Source organism: Pocillopora damicornis, chromosome 3 (assembly GCF_964200805.1).
Source record: "Pocillopora damicornis chromosome 3, jaPocDami1.2, whole genome shotgun sequence".
Classification (NCBI taxonomy): domain Eukaryota; kingdom Metazoa; phylum Cnidaria; class Anthozoa; order Scleractinia; family Pocilloporidae; genus Pocillopora; species Pocillopora damicornis.
This window is the reverse complement of record NC_142672.1, coordinates 13,724,748-13,742,402: the sequence shown is the minus strand read 5'-3', so window position 1 is coordinate 13,742,402 and position 17,655 is coordinate 13,724,748. Positions and strand designations below refer to the sequence as shown.

Here is a 17,655-nt window from a genome sequence, read left to right as displayed (position 1 = left end):
ACTTTTTCAAACTAATGCACTATTTGATCCATCACAAAGCATTGTAGGAACTGTGAAGAGTCACTGTCAAAAGTCAATTGTTCTGTCACCCAAGATGTCCGGTTGTACACTGGTCAAAAACGCGTGCAAAATTCAGCTGGTGATTTGTGGTGATTGATATTTTAATCGCAATTTGTAATGAAATAATATTTCAGATCCGACGGATTCTTAGATGCAACTTGCTTTCATCTGGTACGAGCGCCACTTGAAGTGACTTAAACTCTGATTTCCTTTTGAAAATTCACAGAGGACAAATTATTGAAGAAAGGAGAAAAAACAGACAATTAAGAGCAAGGATGAGAAAATTAGATATCCTTTGAGTAAATGTTTATTGTATAATATTGCTCACATACTCAGTAAAAAACTAATCATTTTAATCTTAAAGAATTATTGTTCCATCCAATAATTTTAACTCTACGATGCAACTACCTCTGCACAAATCGAAAGATAAGTGAGTTAATTAAACTGATTATAAACCCCTCTCGTTCTCCCCCCCGCACTATCGTTTTATATGCGCGACGTTGCACATTCGAAGAAGAAATCTTACAATCTTCAACCGCTAAATAAAACACCAGGGTTCGAAATTAACTTCTTTCTGCGGGCTTCAAGAAGTAGTTAATGTGTTTCTTTTTCCCCTCTGTCACCAGGATAAATAGAGTACTTAAATGTTCGTTTGTTTGTTTGCTTTTGTCTTTTGTTTTTTTTTTACATATTTCTAAAGGCGATAACCATTTAAGTGTACAAAAGCTCCACGGAAAAAGCCATTTCTTTCGATTCTTGTGCGCTGGTTAACATAAACCTTTTAACCTTTTAACCCTTTAACTCCCATGAACGACCAAGACAGAATTTCTCCTCACAATATCATTACAATATCAAGCAGACAAGTGATGAGAATAGAGAAAAATATCAGTTAGGGGATTATAAGCTGATCCAATACCAAATTCTCCAAACTAACATCACGAGAACTGTATGGCAGACAGTAAGGAGAATTACTAATGAGATCTTGGGAGTTAAAGAGTTAACTTAGTCGCCTTGAAATTACGGTAGCTAGTAATCAATTGATAGTCATTTCGGAACTTGGAAAACATTTACCCCTCTAAAGAACACAAAAGTTACACAGTTGATTTACGGACACTAATTTTAAACAACACCTCTCTGACTATATGCATATCTCTTCTGTAATCTTTAAATCTATTTCACGTTTGGTAACTTTTGCTGGATAAGTAAGAAAAGAAGAATTACTTAGTTAGAGGTATAACTTATACTCAGAACGGAGTCTAGTGATCACCGATCATTTATCCAGTTTAAAACAACTGGTAATCACGCATTTATTTCCTCTCGTTTATGCTTATGTATAACTTTAGTTTGTTTCTATGTTTCGTTGTGTGTAACACGAGAGATCGCCTTTTTTATATGAATACTTTTCCAGGGTTCATAATCCCATTCGGGTCGAACAAGTTCTTTATGTCTTTCATGACTTGCACACCCGTTGCACCAATCTCTTCAGGTAACAGAGCTTGCTTGCCACACCCAACACCATGTTCTCCAGTACACGTGCCTCCCATGGCAAGGGCTCGTCTGGGTGACAGAAGAAATAGAAATTCTGGTACCGTGAAGAATATATCATATCCTGTTCACAGTCATTTAGCCTCTTAGTTAGTAAAAGTGAGCGAAAAAGCGGGCAAAAAACCCCCCAAAAAAACAAACAAAAAAAAAAACGGGTGCGCAAAATAACGGTGATGTCAGGCGAAAGAGCTGTTTATCACCCGTCTATCGCCCGAGTGAAGATTGCACTACCCCCACCGTCCACTCAAACCTCAAATCAAACATGGCCAGTCGGATAAACGATCGCGAGCTTACAACTTTAGCTCGCACTAACAATACGCCTGCACTGCAGGCTTGAAAACTTCGTTTTTTCTGTAACTTTGTAAGAGTAGGGATTCTTCAACGTACTCCAAGGAGTATTCCAAGGTGGATTGTCTGTATCGCGCAACACAAGAATTTGGCCTGGGACCTACCTGGCTAGTCTATCAATAAAACCTTTCGCTTTCCGCACTTCCTCTTCACATCCCATGTCAAGAGGCAATACACAGTGGAAATTTCCATCTCCCACATGTCCAACAATTGGAGCTAGATAGAAAAGACAAGGACAATATTTAATCCAGAGTGTTCTTACCTTCCTAATCTGAGGGTGAATTCCTTCGCTACCCGGAGTTCTTCCTCGTCATCCGGTTTTACGGGAATAAAACAATGGAAGTTTCCATCGCCCACGTGCCCAACAATAGGGGCTGGAAATGAACGAGTACAGTGTTATTAACCATGAGCAACAGATACTACTTTTCCTGGAAGTTAAGGTGTGTAGGGGGGGGGGGGGCAGGGCGAGGCAGGTTCATACTCATGTGAAACTCACCAATTAAGTTAGAAGCCATGATATCTTCTTTAGTTTCCACGATAATCTCTGGCAGTCGTGAGATGGGTACACAGACATCTGTTGATACTCCCTGAAAAAGAATGGAAACAAATACAACTCTGAAAGAAATGGCTTGAAGTTACACTAAGTACATCACCATGGCACCATTTGGAAAAAAAAATTTAAATACACAACTTGCATGCATCTATTGGTGCAAAATTAGATATTGACGATGAGGAAAGGTGTAAAGTAATTACGATAAAAAGATCAAAGTTAGAAACTTCAAGAAGTAGATAAGACTGATGTTTCACTCTTACCTTACAACCAGGTCTAAGAGCCATGTCAGCATACCATGCATTGTGTCGTGCCTTCCACAATTTATTTCTCTCTTCAATTTCTGTGGCCCACTGGAACTTAGACCCACCATTACTTTCAATAATCTCACCTACAGCACATGAAGGAAAAGTGTTACACTGTACATGTATGTCATGCAAACTTAGTGGCCAATTACAGCTGCAGCTAATATCTCAGCTTCTGTAGCTCAGCGCAAGCAGCAGCATCTCTAGTAGTCCTCCTGGGTAGAATGAGAAGTTATAACTTATAAGTTTCTGTTAGAGTCAAGTTTCCCAGATAATTTACCAGCAGCCATTCTACTCCTGGGTTTCAAGAGACGTTGTGAGAGTAAAATGCATTGTTCAAGAACACAACATGATGACCCACACCAAGACACTATCAGATCCTCTTGATATAGAGTCCACTTTGCTACCAGTAATTCCTAGGCATCTTTCCAAATGAATTGAGGAAAAATAGCCCTGAAACGTACGTAACTAACTTTACCATGTCCTTAGACTTCATATAAAATTTCCTTTTTAAAAAATAAATTAAGTATGTACGCTTGCACATAGACCTACATTAACCCTTTAACTCTCAGAAGGGATTAACATGTAACTTCTCCTTATAATATCCATACACTATCCAGAAAACAGGTAATGAGAATACTCAAACTTATCAGGTAGTTGTTGTCTTGATCTAATGCCAAATGCGACTAATTTACAAGGAAATGTGTAGCAGCTGGATGGGAGAATTAACAATCAGATCTTGGGAGTTAAAGGGTTAATGTCAGCTTCTCATCTGACCTGCGACAGAGGCTTGCTCCTTGACCCCATTCTCTGACCCTTGAAACTCCAAGAACAGTGTTGGAGCTACAGGGTAATTCAGTCCTGAGAACTTGTTACAAGCATCAATCTGCACATCATCAAGAAATTCTGCACATGAAAAAGGCAACAAAAAGTCCATTCAAAACCTACAAAAAACTCAATTTGACAGCATGATTAGGATCTAAATGTAGGGACAAACATTCAGCACTCCAAAATAGTTGACAAAAGGTTGAAGCAAGTATCAGTTACATAATGATCAGAAGCTCTAGGAATGTGGTACAGAACCAAGAGTTTTGGAAGCAATCAAACAACTGACTCATATAATTCTTAAAAGACAGGGTAATTATTTTTAAAAACCTAACAATTTTCATCAATAAATAGGCCTAAAATTATAAAAATTTAGGGGTTTAAAGTCAATTTACCAATACGAGCCATGGGAATGCCACTCTGTAGAATTTCTACCACAGCATCCACAGCTGACTTGACATCAGAAAATGATGACACTCCAGAAGCTGTCTGTAATACACATATACAAATTGAAAATAATATACACAATAAGCAATTTTGTACCCAGCAAAATAAAATACATGTCCATACAGCTCTCTTCTACTTTTCCCAGTTCTATTATTCAAGGAGAGCGCTGTGGTCTACAATCTACAGCTAAAGATTCCATCTATACAGTTATTAAAATGTTTTCCCCAAAGCATCACTAAAAATGTGAGTTTGAAGCTTCCCTAACATATTATTGAAACAGTTTGCATCACTATGCTTCGTCCTTTGACCCCTTAGAGTGACTACCATCTAATTTCTCCTCACAATATCACCCCTGAATCCCATATAAGTTCATGAGAATAAAGGAAATGATCAGCAAAAATAGAAGCTCTTAATCATTACATAAATTCTCCTTGTCAGCACCTTGGGAAACTTATAGAGAACAGTACTGAGAATATGCAGAGCCCTGGGAGTAGAGGGGTAGGCACCAGAAACTAGTTTAAGAAAGTTATTACATGCACATACCGATTCTGGTATCCCATATAACCTTAGTGTCACTTTTGTGATAATTCCCAAGGTACCCTCAGAGCCCACAAACAAGTTTGTCAGGTTATATCCAGCTGATGTCTTTCTGCAGTGGAGAAGCAAGTGAGATTAGTTCAGTGGTTATCTAATGCTCCTAGTGTCTCTTTACGAGAGACATAAAAGACCTTCCTGTCACCACTCTGAGCCAATTTAAATATTAAGTACATTTAAGTAAAGTGAACTTAAGCCAACAGTGTACCTAGTTCTTCGCCCTTCTCCAGCAGTATTGACAACTCTTCCATCTGCTAAAACTACTTCCAAGTTCATAACATTCTCTCTCATGGTCCCATACCTTTTCAAAATATTGAAAATAGTAAGCAATATCAGATTATTGTTAACTTTTAAACTGGCAAAATACTTTATTTTTTATTTTTAGTATAATTGCTTCAGTGATTATAGAGACACACATGCTCTGATTGGTCAAGATTTGCATCATATCTCACAATAATCACCTTGCGTGAGGTGATTATAGCAGGTGCAGTACATTTCAAAATGGTTGCCTTCCATTTTGTCATTTGGCAGCACCTAATGAGTAATTACACTAAAGCAATTACTCCCCTCAGGTTCAGTGAATATTGCTGGATAATTCCCTTGACTTCGTCTTTGGGATAATTAACAGTATTCATTTTGTCTAGCCACAAAATACCTAATTCTCTTTATACCTGACTGCATTTGTTCCAGATGCACTTGTAGATGCCATACCACCTAAACTGGCATCTGCTCCTGGATCTAAACATGAAATGATTCAGTTATAAAAAGCCAAAAAAGAAGAAAGAAATAAATTATAATCTATCTTAGAATTAGTATAAGTCACACAGGTAAGAAGTTCTTTCTGCACATACTGAACAGATTAAGTTTGTAAGTGTTGCCACATACTATTCACCTATTCACAGAGCAGCCAAAGAGACATAATTATGTGCCACAAGTTCAATTTCTAACCTCTTTTCAGTACATGAATGAAAATAAACTGATCTTTTGGCTTCTGTGTAGTATATACTGAAACAATTATTCAACTCAGTGTCTGTAAAAATGGTTGATGTTCACCTCACCTCTTAATGGCTGGGTAAATATCCTCCACTATTCACCTCCACCTCCGTAAAAACATTTAAATATTGAAAAAAGTTGCTGTAACAGTGTTACATACCAACAGGAAACCACAGCCCTGTGTCCCTCACATAATTGTTTAGCTGATTCCTTGTAACACCTGCTTGTACTGTGACATCAAAATCTTCTGCATTCACCTCAAGAATTTCATTCATTTTTGTCATGTCAACACTGACACCACCCTGAAAAAGAAGACAAAATGTTCAGCATTTTTCATCAACCAATCTGAAATGATGAAGAAATGCTTAAAATGTTCAAGTTTTAGGTAGAGACACAAGAGAAACAGGAAGGTAAAATTGGCTGAGTTTTTTTGATGAAGTCATGAATCAAATTCTATTAACCCTTTAACTCCAATGAGTGACAAAGGCAGAACTTCTCCTTACATTATCAATAAAATATCAAGCAAAAATGTGGTGAGAATAAAGAATAACATCAATTATGAGATCATGGCAGACACTTAGAGAATTAAAAATAAGATTTTGGAAGTAAAAGGGTTAAGACCCCAGACTCAGGGAAATACTGGACAAACTCCAACAAAAAAAATATATTTTGTCAAAAAGATTGGATCAGTGTCAGTATCTTAGCAACTGCACAGTTATTGGGCTAGGGCAGGGGAGGGGAGGGGAGGGGAGGGGAGGGATAGGTGCACAGTTTCTCAAACATTGATCTATTGGAATATTAGGAATAAATACAGAACTGATGCAGGTGTAACATTGTTTCTTTAGCCCTTTGCATCCTAACATCAGTATCCATATTCTCCTTACTCTACTCTATGTTTCTTTTGGTACCAACAAATTGAATTTATTTGAATATCAAAGCCCCTTCAGTTGGCAAGCATTTCCCTCATTCTCATGATCTTAGTGAATGATTCAGCAGTATTACTGTAAGGAGAAATGAGATGCTGGTCACTCTTAGGGTTTAAAGGGCTAAGTACACACAATAATTGCTAACAAAAAAATGTTACAAACATTTGGCACCTTTTTTGCAACAACACCTCCCTCCAGGCCTGTTCCAGATCCAAAAGGAATCAATGGAATACAATAATCATTACAGAGCTTGGCCACTTGGATGACTTGTTCTCTGTTAGTTGGCCACACAACAAGATCCGCAGGATGACATTTGTGGTGTGATTCATCTTTCCCATGTTGTTCCCTTACAACCATTGCAGATGAAACATTTTTTCCACCTACTATTTGCTCAAAGGCTCCTCTTATGTCATCGTTGATGCCTGCATAACTAACCTGTGAGTTAAATATTATTCTCTAACATTAAAAAAGATTGGATGTTTACAAAATTCAGTTTGGTTTAATATCATGCTTGGGTTGAAAATTTATTGGCTTTTTTTAAATATGGTTTTCCCCTGTTTCGCTATGCTTTATGATTTTGGAGAAGGAGAGTTCAAATTGTTTGGTTATAAACAAGCTTTCAAAATTTTGACCCTTCCGACTTTTTTCCCACACGTGTCTAAGGAGATTAATCCTTTCTGATCAGCTTTAACTTCTCAAAATGGTACCTAAAAACTAATGGTTTTGAATCATAACATATACTAGACAGGGAAGGAGAGGTTTGCGGACAAAAATAAGATCGTCCCAATAGGATGTAACACCGTATAACAATGAAAAAAAAAACTCATTTGAACCAAACAAAAACAAGAAACAGTTGTTCACACGCTTGGTTTACGGAATAAACACGAGAGAAGAAAGGAAATCCAAGATCCCCTTAAAGGAACTTCTTAAATGATGACATCGTGCACCCCGAAATGGATAAAGATCTAACCCAAGAAAGTTACTATAGCTCGATCAGACAAAATGCTCGTGACATTGTACGTACACGTCTTCCTTAATCGTTCCTTTTAGGAGTAGTCGTATTTTGGAAATACATGACCTCGTAGTTCTTGTAAGGAGTCGAAACAGTGACCTTCACCTTGCAAAAAATTCTGAAGACAAGCCAGAAATAAGAAGTGATAATATAACTACACATTCGATTCGTGATCCGTTTTCTTAAAATTAATAACTTCACCTGAGCTTGTGACGATGCAGATTTCCAACGCACGGGACAGCTTCTTGGAAAGAATGTTTGATCAACAGCTCGAAAAAACGGGCGGAGAGAAGCTCGAAAAATTGAAGCCATGATTTTTTTTGTTTTTTTTTTTACCTCGAAGAAACGAAGTGCATGAACAACTGCCGAAAAGAATCAAGTTTGACTGACGACAACCGCCATATTTGATTACTGTCTATGATGTGACAAAACATCTCCGACAAGGCACGACCGCTTCACGACGAATCATCTGATTGGGAAGTCACGCAATCAGGTGGTAACGCTCAAAGTGTAACGCTCCGAGCACATTTTCGCTGGTATCCTCGTAGGCACCCTAGACACAGACTTCAACAGCTGTATCATAAGTAGGGTTTAATTTTAATTTTAATTTTAATTATGTTTACGTCTACCAGGCAACCATGAATAAACATCACAATCTGAATGGATTCTGGCATACGGGGTTAACCGTTCGCGTTTGGCCGTAAAGGATCGTGAAGCGGCCAAAAACTTATCCGTGAGCCATAAAAAATGACAGATTTTAACCGTTAGTCTTCACAAAGTTTACCAAACTTTTTACCATCTACGATGTGTCATTTTGGAAGTATTAAAATGCTGGATTGTTTCTTATTTATTGCATTTTTCTACACAAAATAACACTTTTAGTGAAGTAGTATGCTCTAGATTCCCATATAATTCTTATAGTGTACCTTGAACCCCAATTACTTTGCTATGAACTTCTTTTTTGATTCCTGAATAGACCTAAAAGGTAAACGATTTGTCGTAGACGACTGAAATAAATTCTCTGCATTTCTCTTTATAGTAACGGAAATATATTAACCGTCAGCCGTAAAATAGCCATAATTTGTGTAGGTAACAACATGATTTCGAGTGCAATTTTTTAGAGCGCTGTAATAAGCGCAAGTAAATTTTTCAAAGACACCAAAATTACTTGAGCCCATAGGGCGAGTGCAATTTGTAGTCTTTTAAAAATTTACCCTTTGCTTATTTACACCAAATTGCACGAGAAATCCCGTCGTTACTTATTAATAATTTACATGACAAACGCATCTCGGAAGGTGAAGACGGACGAAATTTTGGCAGCGCGCTATTTGTAATTTGCACCCGTGTTAAAACTTGGCACTCATCGCCCAGACTGCTATTGTCTTTCGCGACATGTACTTGCAGTGCCCATTTAATCAGCGGGCAGCATAATAATTTGCATATCCTGAACTAGTCGGTTGTGATTGGTCAGCAGGTAAAGCTTTGGGAATACATGAGTCTCTTTGCAGATTTCAGCTGCTGTCAATCAAACGGTTGGATGCGTAAAGTAAATCCCATGGTGACATAAAGTGAACAATAGCAATAATTAACAATAGCCACGCTCTTAACAAAGCATTTAGCAAATTCGTTTGCAGCGAATTCTTATATGAACTGACAGACTCCCGTTGGTAAAAATGTTATCGGAATTATAAAAATTAGTATCATGAAAATAGAAAATAAAAAAAAGAAAAATTTAGAAAAAAAGTATCATGAAGAATCTACTTCGTTAAAATCGCTTCAATCGATAAAGAAAAATATGAACGATGCTTCCGACAACCGGCTTGTGAGTGCGACGATCGTCGAGATAGAACTAGAGTCTATCTTGCGACAATAATAGGAGTGTGGTTTCCATATGATAGTAACGATTGCTGAATATTTCTGCAGCGATCTCAGCGATCATATCTTAAAAGCTTTTACAGTTTTTTAAGCATTGTCTAGTTACCACCTCAATTTCAATACTAATTAGGCGGCGTGCGCGCGATTGTTTGCGGAGGCGGAGCTTAACATACCTTGATATTCTCGCGGGAAGTTTAAAATAGGTCACTTGTATTCTCGTGGGGGTCTCCAAAGGACAGATTTGGATAGAACACTACGATGCTTAGCAAACGTTTTCGAAATTCGCGTTTTGCGACTACTTCCAAAGTTTGGAATCCCTTGAAAATTTCTATGACGCTTTCTAGAATGTCAAATAAAAATAACCATATGGTAAAAGAGAAATCTAGCAATTGAGTGAAGATAAATTACGCCTGAAAGTGCGCTGAGATCGACTTCTCATACAAGCAGGATGCTAACATAGTCAATTTTCAAGGCAAATTTGCGACCTCTTCTGAAAGCGCAAGAACAAAGTGAGAATGATACACTATTCAATTGAACTTTCTTCTTTAAAAGCCATATGGTAAAAGTAGCATTTGAAAAGTAGTTTATCCGTAAACGAAGAGAACGTAAGCCTTCCTCGACATTTTCAGCCCTTTTCCTTTATTGTTTGACAATCATTTTCTAATTAGCTTTTAAATTTAGCGCCAGCGTCTCAATGAAAGTCCCGGATATGTCGCTGAATTCTGGGCGATGTCGTGTTTCATGAAAACTGCATTCTTTTCAGCCAATCAGACGCGCGTAATTTTCCATGTATAGTTTAAAACTGTTCGCTGTAAAAGCCATTAATTACCCTACTGAGACCCTCATATCCTTATCCCTAGCTACCCCTCCCTGGTTATAAACGTTCTGCCTGGCAAATTTTGCTTTGCTTTACATAGGAAACGTTTTACGGTTTACATACTGTAAGGGTTACAACAAAGTAGCAGCTGAAAACACCTATTTTTTTTGTATTGTTAGTAGAGTACCTATGCCGTTTCTGTTATGATTTTCTCAATCCAACTATAATCCCCTTGTAAGTGTTGTGGCTTTCAGTGTTTCTGTAAATATGGTAAGTTCTTCTAGCGACATCATTCTGGTGCGAAATGCTGGCTTTTGACAAATATTTCAGTTCGGAAAGCTTTCAAGCGGACTCAAATTCGCCAATTTTTCAATCAAGGTAAGAGCAAAACACTTTCAGTGAATGACTTTTGGATAAAATTAAAAGGGTAATAACTTGTTTTGAATAAATTATATACTATACAGAAATAATGAAACATGATACAAGTGAACTTGAATTATAAAAGACTTCAGGGTTTTCCTTGGTTTGCTCAAATAATACGTAAACTAGAGTATCGTTTGGGTAGGGGACCAGTCATATTTATCGCCTGTTGGAGGGAGAGGGGGGCAGCGGAGGATTTTAAGGGGAATGACATGGGGAAACGGGGGAGGGATCAGTTGTCGCCAACAGAGTTTAAAGAGGAGAACTTTTGAAAATTTAACTGCCTTTGAATGGTCGTGGTGGGGGGGAGGGGGAAGAAGAATAGGACAGCCCTATGAAGTGATAAGAAAAAAAAATTTCATTGTGACACAAATAAAATGCTCCGATTCCACCCCCCCTTCCCATAATAAGTTGTATGACTTTCTCCTCTCAGCATTATGCGACAAAACTTATTATAAATGATGTTTATGTAGTGGAACCTCGATTTCACGAAGTGCCAAGGGACTTATGTCAAGGGTTCGTTACATCACAATCGGCCCACAAGCTCTTATTATGTACGTAGTAAACCTAGAAATAAATAATTCGCCAAAATGAGTTCTTTTCAACATAGTAATTGGTCAGATAACAAGCGATGCACTGTGGAAGTAGGGTGAGGTATTTTTATTGAGAATACGACTATATTTTTTTTTTGTTCCTAACAGTGGTCGTAAATATTCCATTAAAAACTCGCCATGACTCTTATTTCGCAAGATGATCATCTCACAGGTGGAGCTTGGGCTGCCTGTGGTTACATCGAAAACCTCGATTTAACTAATTTGAGGAAAAATAACCAGATTGTTCGTTTATGTCAAGGGTTGGTTGATAATTTTATTTTTGATCATTATTTTTTGTGTGGAGTGACGTCGCGTTACCCAGCATTTTGGGATCGGAACGGTTACTGTAGATGACATTTGTGCTTTAATGTCTATAAGAAGCTACAGCTATAGCTCGCATTTGTCTTTTGTCACGTGTTGACATTTGTTCGTTATACCGGGGTATATTATACGTTTGGGCTTCTGGATTGCGTTCGTTATAAATAGGATTTCGTTATATCGAGGTTGTTTCCCATACATTTTACTATAACTTTGGCCGGGCTGAAGAGTATCGTTCGATATACCGAGGACTTCGTGATATAGAGGTTCATTAAATCGAGGTTCCACTGTTATTTGATTGGACTAGAGCAGTTTTGACAGAATACAGAATACGAGTAATAATACACCAAAGAGACACTAAGATAAAGGATAAGCCACCGATCGAGTTAGTAGTCATGAAAGGTGTTTCAGCCCTTTGTATTTATAATGAGCTTTATCAGAAAAGCAAGCTGAGTTCACGAGCTGTCTCATGTATAATATTTATATGACTGTGAAGTCATATAAATATTTCATACGTGTTGGAAACAGCTAATATTTGAAAATGACGATGTGATTTGAAAATAAATTCTAAATGTTTTTCTTAATGTGGTACTGCCAGTTTTCATAATGAATTTATTTTCCTACACAATAACTTAATGTGTTTCAGAATAGTAAGACAGTCTACGAAGAAAGATAACACATTGATTTATTAAGAGATGAAAAGGAACAAAGAAAATGCGTTTGTCAATTAAACTTTTTTTATTATGTAACTAAGGTTACTTCAAGCCTAAAGGCGCTACCAACTGCGAAAAGAAAATTACGTGTCTTCGTTCTAAACTAGCTGAGTACAAAAGTACAAAGGTAAGTGAATTCTTTGCAAATATTAATTTGCATCATAACGTTTAGAATTTGCAAAATGGACTATGGAGAAATAGTCCAAGATAGGTTTTTAACCCTTATAATTTGAAAATATCGCAGTTACAAAGGTCATTTAGAAATTAGAAATTCTTTCGTTGCAAGAGAGTATTTTGTCGTGGTAAGAGTCCGGTAAACAAGAATTAAACCTTTGTGAAATTTGTAAAATAAACAAAATCGTGGAGAAAAAAATTGAGGGACAGAACGACAACAAAACAAACCTGCTACTTTTAACTTACTCAATAAGATATTCTTACAGCATTCAGTCCTTTTAGCAGGAAGATGTGTATGGAACAAAATGATCTTTATGATGTTTCTATTCAAACTCAAAGTTGTAACGCTTTTGACGACTAAACAAGGGAAAGGTGATTGCTTTACATAGACAGGTAATGCTAATTTTTAATTCCCTTAAGTGCCTCTTTTTAATCTTACATTAGTATCATAACGCTGTATACTTTTTACTTGGTGTATTTTTGCTTTCGGTTTAAGGTGTTTCGGTTCACTTTTATGTATATGCGACGGGTTCACGAAAGCAGTTAATTCAAAATAGTCGGGCACATCATTTGCATTTACCCGGTAAACTATTTTCTGTTCTATTTTCCTAATCCAGTTAAATAATTAATTATTGCAATCAGTTTGGATGAAACAACAGGGAAAGAAATTGTTGAAGTCTAGTTTTTAATGCCATGGCAAGGAGGAAAGAAATGTAGTTTCTGGCGTAACTTTCCCTTGCGATAATCACTTTTCGGCAAATTGAGCAAGGCTTGCTTGAAACATTCTCATCAATTAACGCTGCTTGTTTTCAATTTTCCGTAGGTCTTTCAATTCTTCCACCTGATTCGGCTGTGGATTCAATGATGGCACTCCCGACTCTACACTTCAAAATTTTGAAGTTTTGTTTATTGAACAATATTTTACAAAAGCAGGTAGAGAGCCTTCAATCTTGTCTCAACTCCAAGTTCCAATTCAAAAATTTTGTCCAGCACAGCTTTCATTATTTAAACGCGACAAGAATTTCCGATGAATTCCCTGTGCAAAATTTCGACGAGTGTTGCTTTAAATGTGTACAGGACTCGACTTGCCTCTCTGTGAATGTGGCAAGTTCTTTTGACAAAAGCAAACTGTTTTGGTGCGAGATGATGGCGTCTGATAAATATGTCAGTTCGAAAAGCTTTCAAGAAAACTCAACTTCGCATCACTTTTCCATCATGGTGAGTAAAGAGACCCGATGAAAAGTAAGTTAAGTGAGTGCAGAGCTATGAAAATAATACCTTGGTTTTTTTAATTCATCTAAACTCACCGAAAAACTGAAAAAAGAACCAATTCAATTTATAGGAAATAAACATCCCACCAAGAAAGCAAGACATTTTTTCCTCAGGCTTCTTGAGAGCAATTTTAATTTTGCGTATAGCACGATTAAAATAATTTTGTTAGCTGTTTGCATATCAAGAGCCACTTAAATCACAAGCCAAATCTTTGAACTTTATTTTAAACGTAAATTATTTATTTGACCTACCGTCAAAAGTGAGTTGTTTTGAACGCCGTTGATTATGGCGTCGGATCAAAGAGCTGAAGTCATAAATTCACAAGGTGACGTTTCACAGACTGAAATTTCTGTAACCTTTATTGATCTCATTTAATTGACTTATCGAGTTGATCACAGGGACTTTGTTACGCATTCAAGTGTTTCAATTTTTCTTTACAGACACCATGTCTTGCAGAACCGTGTAAAAATGGGGGGATGTGCAAGCCGAACTATGGCAATGGAAACTACGAATGTCAATGTCTAATAGGTTCCAAGGGAAAGAACTGTCATGAAGGTAATATAAAATACAAAATGCACTCTCCAGTAACTGTTTAGCAAACACCAAGATATGTTATATACTGAACGGCCCATTTTGAGTCATGCTTATGTACTACACAAAACTTTGGCTTAAAATGAAGTGCCGTTAATAAGTTTTCACAGATCTTGCAGATGCCATTAGCTACACCGGACTAAGGGGATGTGGGTTTCCGTTACCATAAATTTTAACAACATCAGTTTCTTCTCTCTTTTTTACCTTTTCCTTTCATTTTTCTTTCTTAATTTGTCTAATTAATTTATCTAACTACTTCTCCTTTTCTTCTTTTCACCCTATTTCTTCAGTTTTTTTCCAACTCTACTTTTATTATTTCTTTTCTTTTTGTTTTTACCGTCTAAAACCCTTACATCTCGATGAGAAAGAATCCAAAGTGACTTGGTAAGACTTAAATTCGGAAAATCGCATCTTTAAAAAGTTTCCTGTAAAGAGTACCTCGTAAGTCATTTTATGTGGTAGACCGGCGTTAGTGACCTGACAGACTCTAACCAGTGATAAAATAGATGCTATGGTGTCTATGTTGTTTAGTTGTTTTTGTTGTTGTTTTTCTAGCCTTCTTCCTCCTTTTTTTCCCTTCAATCTCATAATTTTTCTTCTCCTCTTACTTCTCCCATCTCTTCTCCTTTAACCTTTCATGTGTCCAAAGCTTTAATAAAAGGAATTCCCAAGAAAATAAATTTATACAATAATTTGCTGTCCTCTGCAGACGTCTGCAACCTGACAGACGGGTGTAAAAAGTTCAACCTGTCGTGCTATAAGTTTTTTAACGTCAAAACAAAGTGGGACAAAGCGAAGCAGCATTGTTCGGATTTGGGTTCCATATTGGTTACAATTCATTCTCTTGAAGAGAATCAGTTTGTCGCCTCTTTAGCTCCTACTAATACGACCATTTGGATTGGAGCCAGTGACACTGTCCTGGAGGGAACCTGGGTCTGGCTGGACGGTGAAAACTGGGGCGGATATGCAAACTGGGGTGGAAGTAATCCCAATAATAGCAGAGGTAAAGAAAACTGTGCGTTGACCGTAAATGGCAAGTGGAATGATGTAGACTGCAATTTGTCACGTACCTACGTCTGTAAGACGAAGAACTGAAAAATTAGAGCACTTGTCAACAGCCACCCATGTCAGCGCTATAATTCGGACCCACCCATCAGGATCAGCAAGTAATCAGGTACAGCATTTGACTCAGTCTGGAACGCTTTTAGATTGAGAGCCGCAAGAACCAAACCCAAATTCATGCGAAATGGCTGCAAAAAAAATCGGAATATTACTGGAAAATTAGGTGAAAACAAGTGTTTGAATCGCGGGAAGTGCAAGTGAACAAGTGGTGGTTGATTTTACTTTTCATCTGATTGGGTGAGGAGGTGGCACGTAACGAACATCCTGGACCAATCAGAGAGCTTGAATTATGCGAACTAGAAGGCTGGTCTGCTGGTTGGTTTAATGTGCTGGATCTCTGAACAGTGACCTCAGCTTCAAGTAGCCCTGGTGATTTTCACTTGTTACCTGTGCTGAGAAAAACATTAGGTCGTCAGTAACTGTGTACGCTCTATAAAGATAACAAACAAAAAGGAAGAGAAGAAATTAGCAACATCAGAGTAAAAATGCTGCACGCTGTTTTTTTTTTAAGTTCCACCTTTTTATGACAAAAAGGAAGCTCCACCAAGAGTAGTGTAGTTCAACAATTTTCACGCGGAATCTTCCCCTATCATGATTCTACTCCTCTTCTTTTTAATTTTCGTAAGATATATTTCTGCAGTTCACTAAAATGTATAATTCATGTCACATCTTTCCACTCCCTCTCCATCCTATTGTGAAATGTCATTTTTTTCCTAAACAAAGGAACTTGTCAGGGGAACTTAGAAAATTGAAAATCACTCTATAGAACTTCCTCTTAAGATGACTTGACAAAGATACTTGACAACTTAATAAACTGCAACTCGAGAAATAGTTATTATTCTAAAGGATTTCTGACAAGTTTTTTTTCCGCCAATGTACGTAGCAATTTCCAGCCTGCGAAAAAAAGGATTTACGTTGTAAAATTTACTAATTGTAAACGTCCATGACTTTGATGGCGATGTAATTTGTTTGAGTCTAAGAAATACTTGGATGAAATTTGATATTTGTATGCTTACAGAATATACAAAGAATATATATACCCAGAATATACAGGTATCATTTCCTACCTCTATACATTTTCAACAAGGGAAGGAGACACAAAGTGAATTTCCGGATGAAATTTTCTCCATTAGTCTATAGATAGATACTCTCCTCCTTTTCCTGTTTTATTTATTTTTTCGTCATCTTTTTTCTCCTCTATTCTTCCATGTCCATTTTTTGAACACCAAGTGATTACTTTGGTGAACTGTATCACAAATGATATAAAAGGGACACAAACAAATTCTTGCTACATACTGTAAAGATACCAGATTATATTGAACTGGGCAGCCCTCAGACTATCACTGATGAAAGTTGAAATATTGGTTCAGTTCTTCTTTCCAGGTGACGTTTTCATTTCATTTCGCAGATAAAATGCAGCTGATCATGAAATAAGTATTAGCTAAGTATTTCTCACGAAGATTTTCCGATTAGTTTGCAGGAATTGAGCTGCATGCGACAAAGTGAACCATATAATCAAATTAGCTCTTGGGTTAACTGATTGTTTGAAATATTCTCAAGAAATCAAAATATTCAATTATCCTCTCGACGAAGCGATACCGTAACTTGTGCGAAAAGTAACTGTTTACTTTTTTTATCTTAGGAAAAAACGGTTTTAGCTGTTCTTTGCCATGTCAGATCAAAGTTAAGAAATTCTAGCTTGTTAAATAACGATTAAGAGTGGTGTTAAATCCAAGTTGAAAACCGCACCGTAAAATCATTGCTGCAAAAACAATATTCTCGCCAGGAAGCTTATTTAAAAGACTTACAGAAAGGTTAACTGAAAGATGATTGTGTTTTAAATTGCTTTCTGGCAAAATTAAGCGGCTAAAGACAATACTCTCATTTTGTTTCATCTGATTTGATTTGAAATTCTGCAGATTAAACTATAGGTTTGGCTCGATATTACTTCCCACATTTCCAAAGGCCCCGATAACCAAGATGATCATATTAACTTTCAAAATCAATCAGGATCGATACATTTATCATAAAAAAACCGAGTCAGGTAATGTTAAATTACATAACTGTATTCGGGAAACTTTATTGATATAAATTTTGGCTTTATCAGAGTACGGTACGTCATGCAATATTAAATAAATGATCAAAAGTTTAAGAA

General features: G+C 37.0%; 2 protein-coding genes across 5 annotated transcripts; one reads left to right on the top strand and one right to left on the bottom strand.

The window, feature by feature from the left end:
* Positions 1-349: 349 nt before the first annotated feature.
* Positions 350-8,067, bottom strand: LOC113682590 (D-lactate dehydrogenase, mitochondrial). Of its 2 annotated transcripts, none has more exons than XM_089201885.1 (12): positions 7,807-8,067; positions 6,765-7,028; positions 5,828-5,969; positions 5,346-5,412; positions 4,883-4,975; positions 4,624-4,729; positions 4,029-4,122; positions 3,586-3,714; positions 2,767-2,894; positions 2,450-2,540; positions 2,216-2,327; positions 350-1,617 (listed from the first exon to the last, which is right to left on the bottom strand). In XM_089201885.1, exons 1-12 carry the CDS (start codon positions 7,915-7,917, stop codon positions 1,449-1,451), a joined length of 1,506 nt encoding a protein of 501 aa, XP_089058011.1. In that variant the 5' UTR covers positions 7,918-8,067; the 3' UTR covers positions 350-1,448. The 2 variants fall into 2 exon arrangements, with proteins under 2 accessions (XP_089058011.1, XP_089058012.1); XM_089201886.1 differs by lacking the exon at positions 2,216-2,327 and adding an exon at positions 2,058-2,169 and having other exon boundaries at positions 7,807-8,046.
* A 4,384-nt stretch (positions 8,068-12,451) lies between these two features.
* On the top strand, positions 12,452-16,580 carry LOC149048310 (lectin BRA-3-like). Of its 3 annotated transcripts, none has more exons than XM_089201882.1 (4): positions 12,452-12,908; positions 13,339-13,733; positions 14,228-14,342; positions 15,088-16,580. In XM_089201882.1, exons 2-4 carry the CDS (start codon positions 13,377-13,379, stop codon positions 15,471-15,473), a joined length of 858 nt encoding a protein of 285 aa, XP_089058008.1. In that variant the 5' UTR covers positions 12,452-12,908; positions 13,339-13,376; the 3' UTR covers positions 15,474-16,580. The 3 variants fall into 3 exon arrangements, with proteins under 3 accessions (XP_089058008.1, XP_089058010.1, XP_089058007.1); XM_089201884.1 differs by having other exon boundaries at positions 12,791-12,908; positions 13,339-13,448; positions 15,088-15,963; XM_089201881.1 differs by lacking the exon at positions 12,452-12,908 and having other exon boundaries at positions 13,231-13,733; positions 15,088-16,329.
* Positions 16,581-17,655: the final 1,075 nt, after the last annotated feature.

Coding starts and splice junctions, on each gene's coding strand:
- LOC113682590 (XM_089201885.1), bottom strand. CDS start 7,917: ATGGCTTCAATTTTTCGAGCTTCTCTCCGCCCGTTTTTTCGAGCTGTT. Junction 2,895..3,585: donor GGAGCAAGCCTCTGTCGCAG/GTCAGATGAGAA, acceptor CATGTGCTGTAG/GTGAGATTATTGAAAGTAAT. Junction 2,328..2,449: donor CATGGCTTCTAACTTAATTG/GTGAGTTTCACA, acceptor GTTCATTTCCAG/CCCCTATTGTTGGGCACGTG.
- LOC149048310 (XM_089201882.1), top strand. CDS start 13,377: ATGATGGCACTCCCGACTCTACACTTCAAAATTTTGAAGTTTTGTTTA. Junction 13,734..14,227: donor CGCATCACTTTTCCATCATG/GTGAGTAAAGAG, acceptor TTTTCTTTACAG/ACACCATGTCTTGCAGAACC. Junction 14,343..15,087: donor GGGAAAGAACTGTCATGAAG/GTAATATAAAAT, acceptor TGTCCTCTGCAG/ACGTCTGCAACCTGACAGAC.